The sequence below is a fragment of the Onychostoma macrolepis genome, chromosome 11 (genome assembly GCF_012432095.1).
Source record: "Onychostoma macrolepis isolate SWU-2019 chromosome 11, ASM1243209v1, whole genome shotgun sequence".
Lineage (NCBI taxonomy): Eukaryota > Metazoa > Chordata > Actinopteri > Cypriniformes > Cyprinidae > Onychostoma > Onychostoma macrolepis.
The window spans coordinates 27,615,077-27,628,489 of NC_081165.1; the positions used below are offsets into that span (position 1 = coordinate 27,615,077).

The following is a 13,413-nucleotide window of genomic DNA, read 5'->3' on the forward strand; positions in this document are numbered from 1 at the left end:
ATACATGCATATGCAAATATACACTGTATGTACTGTATGTATGACTGATGAATTTTACACACGTATATGCAATTGAACTGAATCAATACTCGACTGACTTGAGCTGTAGAATGACTCTATTGACTTCTGCCCTGCCCGCCTTAAAAAACTCAGACCAATAAAAAATATTGTTACATGTCAACAAGTGCTGAAGCAACAATGCAAGATCAGTTACTATGATTTTCTGTAAAAATTTAAAGAGATATGATGCTACAACCTTATTTGGCCCATTGTAGCTGACTTCACCCTACAGTTGCAATTCCTTTTGAATATAGTCTGGAATATTCTTCCATATATCTATATACCAAATTTCATACACAATGGTGATTAAGTGCTTTACATAAAAATCAGAAAGAAAATAAAAGGTATTAAAAATGTAAGACAGCCCCATGATGCTGTATATAAGCTGACACAAATCTTGGCTGTTGTGTACACACACATACTGCTATATACAGTGGGAATTTGTGAGTAAATTAAATTAACATCAAAATAAATTCACAAGAGCAAGTATATTGTTTGCACATGTTTATTTACATTAAAGGCAAAATAAGTGAAATAATAAGAGCACAAGTATAGATCTGGAACTTCTTTAGGTCTGTCTAAATAACTAAAATATCATGTAATTGCAATGTCTTCTGGTCCATATCCTTTCCTTAGAAAGGTGTGCTAAACACTGATTAATGTAACATAAAAATACTATGCATATTTATATATTTTGCTATTGTATTGTGGAGTGACACTTTCATAAACTTTTCTATACTCCTCTGATTATATAATGGTAAATATTACAATATCATAGCACAACAACAGTGATCAGCAATAATGATAAGCCTAATACTCACAATAAAAATAATAAAGTCATATAGATCATATTACAGTCCGAACAAAGAATGGTCTTCTCAGCTGCAATAGTTGCAACTCTTGCATCATCAGAACAGGGTTTTGCATCGTTTTGTCGGGGCTGAACGCAGCCTTGGACATACTGTTATACTGTGTTATTTTAAATGATCATACAATTATGTAAAATAACTGTTTCAGTGCTGCAAATCTATTACTGTAACTTTTTACCACAACAAGAATAGCAATGTAAAGTGAAAAAATTGCTAGATTTACTAGCCATAAAAATAATTGCAACCACATTTAAAAAATATTTTGACACAAAAAATTCAAATAGTATATTAATCTATTGGTCTGCATTGCTTAAACATCTGTTTTTGAGAAATCTTAAGAAGTTTACATGCAGATCCTTAATCTAATCACACTGAATTTTGCATATATACACTGTAAAAAAATGACCGTGATTTTAACGGTAAAAAACTGTGAAAATGCCACAGTAAAAACCTGTTAAATGGTTAACGGTAAGTTCCTGTAAAAGTTGCATTTCAAATTTTGTTTGAATTTGATGTTTTTTCTTTAAAATAACTATGCTGCTTCTCATTTTTTTCTTATCAGTTATGTTTATTAGGGTTGTATGTTACATCTAATGTTGTTAAATTAATGTTTATAGCATATTTCAGTTTAATGAGTCTCGCCATGATGGTGTTTAGTGTTTGTGTGAATGACACTGTGCACCTTCTATATATGTTATTATTTAAAAGCTGCTTGTGATGGGCTTTGGTTCATCATGTGACTCTCATCATCACCTGCATTTGGTGGTTATCAGTGTATGGTACAAAACAGATTTCAGTACTTCAATAGGTTGGTATATTAACATTACATCAGTTAATGAAATTACGGTATTTAACTGTAAATTTAAGTTAAACCTGTAAAACCTAAAATGTTGTTACCGTATTTTTTACAGTAGAATTCCGGCAACCACAGCTGCTGTTTTTTTACCGTAAATTCTACTGAATTTTTTTTACAGTGTATGATTCACTCAATCCTTGGTTCCCCTTCGTCACCATCAGATCCTCTGATCGATGTGACTTAAGCTCGTCCAGCTACTCTTCTAAATTCACCAGAGCTGAAAACTGAACAGGAGATAGTTTGAGTCCAGATTTCAGCTGTGTTTTTATTTCCTGAATTAAATATCGTTCGTCCAGCTCTTTCAAAGCGTCAAACAGGAGACTGCGTTTGTCTGTATTTTCTGGAGAGGAATTAATCATCCCCTTAATGTTTTTAACTGCCTCTTGACTGAATGAAGGGTGACTTTCTCTCCGTTTCAGAAGGTCTTTTAAAGCTCTCTGATTGGACTCCAGCGACAAACCCAGTAAAAAGCAGAAGAAAAGATCCATCTGACTTTTTAAAGCATTTTCCATCACTTCCCAAAGTCTATAGTTTGTGAAGCACGTCACTCCATGGTCAAGTTTCAGACTGGACAGATCTCCGAGCTGGAGCTTATTATTCACATTAATGACTTCAGTCGCATATAAAGCTGCCAGAAACTCCTGTGTTCTGCGATTCACAAAACAGAGTAATTCACGCTTGCTTTTGTCTTCAATCTTCTTTATGAACGATGAGCGTATCAGATCGCTTTCATCTCTAATGCCACATTTCTTTAAGTGTTCGTAACAGAAGAGAGAGTTTCCATTCACCAGCAGATGAAACGCTATTCTCCCCAGAGCTACGATGGTCTCTCTTCTCTCTCGCATCAGTTCAGTCTGATCTAACAGGAGTCTGATGTACATCTGAGTGAAGGTCTTGGGGAAATCATCACTGTCTGTTCTGAACATCTTCTCAGGAATCGCTGTGATGATTCTGCAGTAATCTGGTAAATAACACATGCTCTTGATGCGTGGTGATGTCTGGATGCGACTGATGACTTTATCACTCGTTCTCTGATCACTGATGCTCTTTCTGAAATATTCCTCCTTCTGTAGATCAATAAAGCCCTGGATCTCTGTCACACGATCAATGAATCCATCAGGAATCTGATTGGCTGCCGCTGGTCTGCTGGTGATCCAGATCTGAGCGTTAGGAAGCAGATTTCTCATGATCAGGTTTGCCAGTAGATCAGAGACTGAGGCTGGATCATTTATATCAGTAATCTTCTTTGTGTTTTGGAAATCTAGAGGAAGTTTAAACTCGTTGAGTCCATCAAAGACCAGCATGATCTTGTCAGAGTCGTTGAGTTTCAGATCTTCAGTGTTTTCGAAGCATTGCTGCAGAAGCTCCACGAAGCTACACGTCTTCACCGTCTCTCTGATAATGCTCAGCTTCTGAAAAGGTATTGGAAATATATAATCGATATGAGTGTTTGATTTCTCTTCAGCCCAGTCCAGGACGAACTTCTGCACAGTCACGGTTTTTCCAGCGCCGGCATCTCCCTTCATCAAAACGCTCCTGATATGCTGGCCTTCGAACATGTTGTTGCGCATGATCCGTCTATTGTCACTGATGTGAGAATCAGGGTCCTCGGTGATGTGTTGTTCAATGAAGACATCGTTCAGGTTTTGTCTTTCTCCAGGGGTTTCATTCAGATACTGAAACTCCTCCTTCAGTCTCAGTTTAAACGTCTTCGATGAGGACACTGATACTACAGATAAACACAGTTCAACAACTATCACATCACATGCTTTTATTATGTTTACATGAGCAGAGTTCAACAAACTCTTTTAATTATTAATCATTGTTATAATCTTATGATCGTGTGTTTTGTTTTCATGAGTAAGAGATAAGAGGTTTTTAACGTCACAGGTCGATGTTGTGAAGCTGTGATTTTCCATTGCTATTGCTTGTGGTATAATAACACTTGTTGGATTTGATGGACTTGATCTGATCTTACATACAGAAGTGTTCTTCTAGTTAAATTGTGAGTGTTTTATGTTCCCTAGTTTCTAGAAAACTCCTTAATATGTGACCCTGGAGCACAAAACCAGTCTTAAGTCGCTGGGGTATATTTGTAGCAATAGCCAACAATACATTGTATGAGTCAAAATGATCCATTTTTCTTTTATGCCAAAAATCATTAGGATATTAAGTAAAGATCATGTTCCATGAAGATATTTTGTACATTTTTTACCGTAAATATATCAAAACTTAGTAATATGCATTGCTGAGAACTTCATTTGGACAACTTTAAAGGTGATTTTCTCAATATTTTGATTTTTTTTTTGCACCCTCAGATTCCAGATTTTCAAATAGTTGTATTTCAGCCAAATATTGTCAGATCCTAACAAACAATACATCAATGGAAAGATTATTTATTCAGCTTTCAGATGATGTATAAATCTCAATTTCAAAAAATTGACACTTAAGACTGGTTTTGTGGTCCAGGGTCACATATGACCCGAGTATGTGTTCAAAACTGATGACTGGAACAATGAGTGTCGTGAAATAGTGATGCAATGATTAATTTAGGGTTGTAACAAAACCTCAATCTCTAATGATTTAAATCACATGTCATTATCGGTTACCTGACGATTGGCTCTGTGTGCTGCTCTCTGGGTTGATCACAGACGGCTTGACCTGCTCCAATAAAAAAGACAAACTCCACATTAAGAGGCTAAATGGCACTCTTAAAGGGGTCATATGATGCGATTTCTTGTTTTCCTTTTCTTTAGTGTGTTATGTAGCTGTTTGAGCATGTATACGATCTGCAGAGTTACAAAGCTCAAAGACGTGTTTGAGAGAGGCGGGGCATGGAGGAACTACAGTAATGTACAGTATTTGAAAAAGAATGTGTTTTTTGAACATTAAAGCATGTCAGCATATTCTATTACACCAAATACACAAACTAATGATCTTTAAAATAGCATCATATGACCCCTTTAAATATCTTATTTTAAGGTTTAATCCAGGAGACTTCTTTAGTATCTAAAGTTACTAAAACACTGAGATGTACAAACACAGATCTCTATAAACACGTGTGCTCATATTGATGAACAATAACAATACCTTGTTGCTGGAAACATCAGGATTCTTCAATACATTCAAATTCTGACTTCTGCAGGAGAAGATAGAAAAAGAATAATTTTCCTCAATTTAAACATTTTCTCATTTTAAACCAGATTCTGGATTTATTTTATTAACCAGTGAACTGCTCATCAATAACCACACTTTAAAAAAAATCATTTTCAGTTTTTAAATGCTTTACATATACAATGAGGTCACACCTCAATTTTGATATTTTCTAAAGGCACCAGGCAAAAAGAACATTTGTAACACTTCCAATGCGAAGGGAAACATCACCCAACTTTCGTGATCCCTCGTGTTTATTTCATGCATCATCAATAGTTCTTTGGTGATCTGCATCTGATCTAATGACTGTCACACATTGACTCTTTCAAAATGTACCTGTATATTTTAAGTGCATCATAAAAGCTTCAGAAAACTTGATGAACTTGAGTAGCAAATTAAGGAAGCATGCCAAATTTGGTAAAACAGGGCCGTCTTCAACATATTCACACATAACTGTAAAATATAACAGGACTGTCCCACCTTCTGATCACTTCACTTCGTCCTGCAGAAGAGTCATCTGTTTCAAATGGCCATAAGAAGACAAAAACAACAAACAAGTTTTTATAAATGTGTTCATTGGATATAAAATATAAAGTTAAGTATGTGAATGTTTGTCTTCAACAGTGCACAGGTGGTCAGAGCTGTTAATATTTAGGACTGGTTTCATTAATGGACACTTCAATGGTTTATCATTTTTATTTAAAGAAGTTCTTTTGGAATTATGGAATATTAAAATGATTTTTGAGCCACATAAAGGTTAATGCTTCCTCTGTTATCAGTTCCAAAATAGAGAGAATTACAGTAATTCATTCATGAAAATAAAACAACAAATCATCATTATTGCTTTCTCAAAATCAGCCGTCTATAAAAAGGAGCCCAAAACAAACCCTACATTTTTGACACCAGTTGTAATTAAACCAGAAAAGGGGGTAGAATAAGCATTGAGCCAGTGGGCCAAACACTATGACCTCGGTTTTATCATCATTTAATTTCAAAAATGAACCATGTTTAGCAACAACTTATAGGTAGGAAAAATATATGACTCACCAATAATAATAACAGTACACCTCCTTACCTAAAAGAACCATTTTATACAAATGAACATGTTGCAAATAACCAAGATAAGGCACACATTCTCAACTACTTTTTGCTGAAGGATCATCATACATACCTCTGTGGTAACTTCAGTGACGTCACTGTATACGGTGTAGTTGAGTTTCCCCACCGCTGCACATTTGATCTCATATTTAGTTCCTGCTCCCAGATCAGTCAGAGTAACTGTGTGTTGATCCTTCATCACTGGTTTAGACGTCCAGACTGAGGCATGCTGAGATTTATACTGTAATCTGAGCTCTACTGTAGCAGGACATGCTGGAGGAACCTTCACAACGACAGTGTTTTCATTGATCTCTTCAGTGACTGGACAGGCAGGCTGTGATGGAGGAATTAAACAAACAGCTTCGTCACATTCACTTTCATACAGCAGAATACAGGAACCTGGATTATTCTCCATTTCTCTCGAGGACACAATGAACCTGGCTGGTTTACGATCTTTTGAATCAATCAAGTTCTTAAATGTCTTTAAGTTGCTCCTCATGGTCTTTTGGATCTCAGGACTGAGCCAAGACTTTTGCTTTGTATCAGGGCGGTTCTCATTATTTCTTTCTTTTGCTGAAGGACTCAAACAGGCCTTTTGTTGAAGCAGCAGCACATCTGTCCAGTCCAATGACGTGAACGTGAAACAGACCAGATTTTCAACTTCCAGATCCATTAATATCAGATCTATGTTGACTTCTGCTTGTGCACCAGCATCCTTCAGCTGTCGGAGGATTGATTTAATGATATCAGACTCTCTTTCTCTCTCTTTCAGCCATTCTGCAAAGTCAGATCTTCTGAAAGGAGATTCCTCATGTTCTTGTAGAAGTTCGTTCAGTGCCGTTTCCTTCATCACGTCTCCACGGATGTTTGGCAGCAGAGAGCCGAGTCTCTTCATGAGCTTCAGTTTGTACTTGTAACAGTTTTGCTTCATTTGCAGAATTTTATCATGAAATACAGTAAAAGTCAGAGCAGGTGAGTCCTTCAGAAGATCACTGCATCTCATCTCAGCTGTATTTAGACTCTCAATCACTGATTCTATTGCAGTGATTAGATCCATGTCGATGTCCTTCTGAAGTTTTGAAGCTCTTGAGTGAAGTTTGTCCAGAGGATAAAGCCAAACTCTCACGGGAACGACAAGCTCTTTCTTTTCTGCCAGAAGTTTTGGAAGATCAGAGAAAACCTTCAGAGCATCTTCAAAAGAGGTCGGGTTTGACGGTAACTGGAAATCGCCATAAAACGTGCATGTGAATTCCTGGACTGCATTCTTCTGAGCGTCATTCATCTTCAGACTGGCGTTCGCATCTACTGAAATGAATCTGAGTTTCTCAAGGGCCAGTTTTGCTTCTCCTTCTACTGTATTTTTGTTCTCATCTGCTGAAACTTCTCTATCAAACACGAAGCAGGCGTCCGCTCCATACAGCACTGCTGTCACCACGTGTGTCGCTGTGTCATTATCAAACACGTCCTGATTAATGATATTTTCAGGTGCCAAGTGATTCATGGTCAGTTCTTCAAACCTGCAGGTTGTATGATAATGTAGAGTCAGTCTCTGCTGTCTGAAAGACTTCTTGGTGTCATTGAGATATTTGGCTGCTCCTGTGACTTTGACCAGTCCACCTAAAAGACTCAGTTTCAGGGAGCTGTCAATGTTCAGTAAGGTTGATTTGTCCTCAATGGAGTCTGAAGCCGTGACTTTGAAATCGGCGTTAATTTGGGGACGGATTCGTAAACTCTGCTGGACCTTATCTGGATCCCACAGTGTGATTCCTGCAAAAAAAAGAAGAATTGCGACTGATTACACTTTAGGTCCATTCAGGCATAAAGTGATTTAGTAATGAAGCAATCAGATGTTTCCAGTGAAATGAGCATCAGTGACTGTTGATGGTGTGATGCGGTCACAAATAGTGCAAAGTTTTCATATATGTGACCCTGGACCACAAAACCAGTCTTAAGTCGCTGGGGTATATTTGTAGCAATAGCCAACAATACATTGTATGGGTCAAAATTGTCGATTTTTATTTTATGCCAAAAATCATTAGGATATTAAATAAAGATCATGTTCCATGAAGATATTTTGTAAATTTCTTACTGTAAATATATCAAAACTTAATTTTTGATTAGTAATATGCATTGCTAAGAACTTCATTTGGACAACTTTAAAGGTGATTTTCTCAATATTTAGATTTTTTTGCACCCTCAGATTCCAGATTTTCAAATAGTTGTATCTCGGCCAAATATTGTCCGATCCTAACAAACCATACATTCAACACAAAAATTAAAATAGGAAAAAAATATGCAATATGAAAATAATTTAAGAATTTTTTTTTTCTTAATTAAACACAAGATTTAGTTTTCAAAAAGCCTTTCCCAGATTTACATCTTGAAAAAGGGGGGTCGTCTTATAAACAGGGTGGTCAATACGGTAGAAGTCAACAATCTTTCTGAAACAACTACCAGTTCGGGATGAGGGGGCTGTTTGAGAGGCTTTTTAATGTGCGCACGCTTCAGGTGTGCACAGCACGCTCAAAATGCGCGTCAGAACAGAACGCGAATGAAATGACTTGACACGCCTCGGTCTCCGTAGTGTTGTGATATGTTATATATACAGTACATATATATATGCATGTAGCAGCAGTGGTGCTGAAAGAACGCTCTTGAGAAACAGTTTAGAGAAATCAATCTATTGGTTACTTTCTAAATAATAAAAGTATAGCGCATATACTAATAATTATATGAAAATAAATCAGTTTTACCAATGCAAATATGTTAGAAATGATGCATCGCGATACAAATGCCAATTTGTATCCGACGCACACTTTTTAAACCGATGCATCGCATCGTTGACTTTTTATGCCGATGCACCGAGCGAATCTGGAAATCGTGAGCCACATGCACAAAGTTCATCACAAGTGGCTTTTCCACAAGCTGAAGTATATACTAATATAGAGAAGGTAGACAGAGTCGTTCCCAAAAACGCAAAACACCATCATAGTAACACACGACTTTTAAATAAAGCAATGAAAGTTCATCAAACAACAGAAGATGTAATATAAAACCCTGAAGTACATAACTGATAACAAACACTATTAAGAAACATGATTATTTAACTAAAATACTTTTAAATGTGGACGCAGAGAATTCTGGGAATGTCAGTTTACAGATACATTGATTTGTTCTTTTTTACTAATAAAATCTGTACAATTAACAGCATTTTACTGTAAAATTACATTAAATGTCTGTTTAGATCTTTTACAGTTTTTCCCTGTTTATAGTACAGGAAATTACTCTTAATCTGTTAACTTCTTTTTTTTTTCGTAGTGTTTTTACAATATTCTACAGTTAAAATGACATTCATTTTTTTACAGTGTATATATAATATCTGTGAATGTTTAAATGAAAAGATTCTTTCAACAACATGGATTCATTCAGGAGCAAAACAAGCAATGGTCTTTGTAAGAGAGTGAATCTTTTAGTCAATTAATTCATTCAAAATTCAGTCCTGAACAAAACAAGTGACTTTATAAATAGCACCTTTCCCTCCAGAATGTTCATTTTAGCTGCAAGAAATACTGATTCCTGTGATTGTGTGAGATTCAATTGTGATAGCGCTATAGGTAAATAACAAGAAGAATACAAAGTGAGGTAAACTGTAAAAGTGTTTGCACTTCTAACCTGTGTGTTTGATTACAGTAATAATTTTAAAATGTATTATATGAAATAGTAGTTTGCAACATCAAGCATCATAACAGAGTTTCAGTTTAAATAGCTGAAACGATGATGCATTCCACTTAAGTCAGATTTGTATTTTGCCCAAATAGATTTTCAAAAATTAATTTTGTCTGCTATCTTTTCAATTTTCACATTTTGGGAGTCTTCAGCAAATCAGGGTGAGATGAAATGTTGCATTATGGTACGGTACCTGGAATGAGAGCATCTTTCCTGCAGTCGTACAGCATCCCCAGCTGGAAGGATCTCCCTAGAGCTGCTGTTTCAATCATATCCACTCCTACTGTAGCCATGCTGAACACACAAGAACAGGCGTTTTGATAAATACTCAATCTTTTTGTGCAAGTGAGATGAATTAACGCATGTTCACGTTTAGTCTAGAACTACATGTTTACACACAACGCTCTGCACTTACTCCTGATTTCTCTCAACATGGCGACACGAGAGCTGCCAGTCAATACATGGGAAAACAAAGTAACTAGAGTTACTTATTTGAAAAAGTAACTCAGATATTTTCTTGTAAACTAAAAAGTAATGCGTTACTTTACTACCCTACTAAAAAAAAACCAATAGAAACCATCACAGAAATTCCAATGGTTTCCATTAAAATACCATTATAAACCATTAGCTTTTTCCAGTAAAACCAATACAATATTCCTTTTTGTAGTGTGTTTTGGACATTTTTCCAACAGGATTTAACATCCCACCAATAGAATCCATCACATACCAGTAGACACCATTATAGTTTCCATTAAAACAACACAATTCCCATTATAACCATTATAACCATTAAAACCATTACATTTTCTATTGTGTTTTGGGCAGAGTTCTATTGTTTTGTTTTTTTCAGCAGGGTAGTTACTTGAAAAAAAGTAATCTGATTACATAACTCGCGTTACTTCCAAGACTGGTTGTGGCCAATTAGAATTCATAAATTGAAATGGAGCCAAATCTTTTGGTTCTGACCTTTGTACAACATGCAAAAATTGACTTTGGCGTGTATATGCTACGCAATGGGTAGGATTAGGGTTGTGGGGTAGATGCGTATCATATGCAAGCCAAAACTGCGTAATATATGCACGCCACAGTCCATTTTTGGGTATCAATACCACAAGTTTGCGTTTTTATTTGGCGTACGCATTTTCATGAGACCGGGCTCAAATGTTGGGTTGAGACAGCAGTTTTTACAGTGTGTCACACCTTTAAATGGATCCTGTATACTGAGCACAAAAACAGGAACCTGTCTGTTAAAAACAGAGCCAGAAACTGACTTTTAAATAGATTTAACAACACAACACGTTTACTTAGTTTCAGTTTTGCGATTTTTAGATGTCATAGGTTTGCATAAGTATTCACTCTCATTGTTCTAAACTTAAGTAATGAGGAATCTGATTATCGTGTGTGGCGTGATTCACATCGCTGGAAATGTTGTAGTTCATTAATAAACGCACAATTGAGTTTAATGACATTCTACATATTCAAGAGAAAAATAAATGTTGCATACTCGAGCTGTTTCCGCGAGTTTTCTCCTCTCCTCTGTCTGTTTTACCGTCACTTTCACTTTCTCAGTAATGTGTTTCACCAGAGATTTGAGTTTACAGTCAGAGGAGTTTGAACACGAGCAAACCAGACACAGCAAAGCGAGTTTGATTAATCGATTTATAATTTATCGCAGATGTAGTGGATTAGATGTAATGTCAAATACACACATTTTAGAAGAAACCAGAAATTAGATTCATTTATTCATTCATTAGGTTACTTTTCTGGACTGTAAAAAGTGATAAGTTGACTTAACTTAAAAAAAATTGAGGAAACCCGATGCCTTAAAATTATTTAGTAAATAATAATTTTAAAAAATAATTTAAGTGAATTGTCAAGTTCACTTAACTTTTTTTTTTTTTTTTTTTTACTTAATAATTTTAAGGCAACGGATTTCCTCAATTTTTTTTTTAAGACTTGATTTTTTTTTTTTTTTATTTATGGAATCCACCTGAATAAATCATGTAAAATCTCCTGAATTAATTAATCTATAACACAATGAATTTCATATAATTAGTGAAATATGCTCATTTATTTTAAGTTGATTCTCAAAAGTCTGTGATTCTGAGTGAGGCCTGTTTGTATTTGACTTTGAGTTATTTTATACATTTAAAAGACTGTATACAGCCAGACAGCTCAAGTAGGAAAATACTTGAGAAATACTGGTATAATACTGCACTAGCACAAGCAAAGCTGCTCACTGAACAAGGGTTAATGTTTTATATTTAACTCTATACTCTTCTGCACAATGGAAAACTTCAACATAACAGAAATTCTTAAAAACACATAAAATAGCATTTAATTTCAAAATTTACTCTCCATATCCAGCCATATGCAAAGCATGCTGGGAACTAACAATCACCTCTAAAACTGCAAAATTGAGCTAATTCTAATTCTAATTATTTCTTTAGTTTAATCAGCGTCAGCATTACTACTGGCTTGGCTCGCTAGTTTTATGACATAAACTGAATTAAGAAAAAAAGTATGATGAAAGTTAAAGAAGCTAAACGTTATCATTCAGCTCATATCTTTCAAACACTTCGGCTCTTATATGTTCTTATACTCCACACATGCATTAGTGTATTTCTTTAACTTCTCAGGTAATATCAATGGTGTGACCTGTTTGAGATGCGGCAACAGTGGTTACATACACATATATTTCATTGTTTGATCAAAATTATTTCTAGGGACAATGTAGAAAGGACTACACACTAAAATCTACGCCCTTGTTTGAAAGATTTCTAAATCCCTTTTTATATATTTTTATTACACAGCAGTTTATTATACATCTCCGTAGTCTGGTAATTTGGAGGAAAAGTTACCATGGTCAGTTGTTTGAAGTTCCTGACCTCTTTGTGATCCTGAGTTAACTGAAAGTCATCAAGCCTTCTTCTAAACTAAATGAAAGACCTAATTCAAGTCTTTTGAACATGTGAACCATTGTCTGAGCAGCGTGGGAGAGTTTTATCTGAAAGTATTTTTCCTTCTCAAACTTCAGCTTTCATGTGCAGTTCCCAAACACTACTGGCATATAATACACACACACACACACACACACACACACACACATATAATATATATACTGTATGTGGTTCATGCATTTGGCGTGGGACATGCTTCCAGGCTCTGTCTCACGCTCTCACTCTGCCCATGTGAATCAATTGTGATACGAAACAAAAGGTGCGTTCACGCCATGTCGTAATCACCTTAATTACGAGATACCACCTTGTATAAATCGTTCACATCTTTGAACTCATAATTACAAGAACTTGAGAACTTGTAACACCTGACACATGCGATAGTTCAGTGTTCAGACTTTTGGTAAGCATTACAGCATCCTATGCTTTTGACTGTTACGTCGAAGACATTTACAGTATCATTTTATTCCGGAGAGTGATGGAGAGCCAACATTAAGATGTTCTTCTTGTATTGTACTTTTCTAAATTTCTAATGTTTTTAACTGTTTATCATTTTGAAACATTTAAAGCAGGCAGGGTTAACCTTACAGTAGAACTCAACACGGATTACTATCAGACTTTCAAAAATCCTTCATCACTTGAATTTAGATCATTATAATTTCATTTGAAGCATAGACTTTAGCACCTCTTTTTA

General features: G+C 35.6%; 1 protein-coding gene across 1 annotated transcript; it reads right to left on the reverse strand.

Annotated features, from left to right (window-relative positions):
• Positions 1-557: 557 nt before the first annotated feature.
• Positions 558-11,384, reverse strand: LOC131549467 (uncharacterized). The gene is made up of 8 exons (XM_058791680.1): positions 11,267-11,384; positions 9,956-10,056; positions 6,110-7,803; positions 5,986-6,013; positions 5,419-5,455; positions 4,876-4,924; positions 4,395-4,446; positions 558-3,514 (listed from the first exon to the last, which is right to left on the reverse strand). The coding sequence occupies exons 2-8, from the start codon at positions 10,053-10,055 to the stop codon at positions 1,980-1,982; spliced, it is 3,495 nt and encodes a 1,164-aa protein (XP_058647663.1). The 5' UTR covers position 10,056; positions 11,267-11,384; the 3' UTR covers positions 558-1,979.
• Between the last annotated feature and the right edge of the window lie 2,029 nt (positions 11,385-13,413).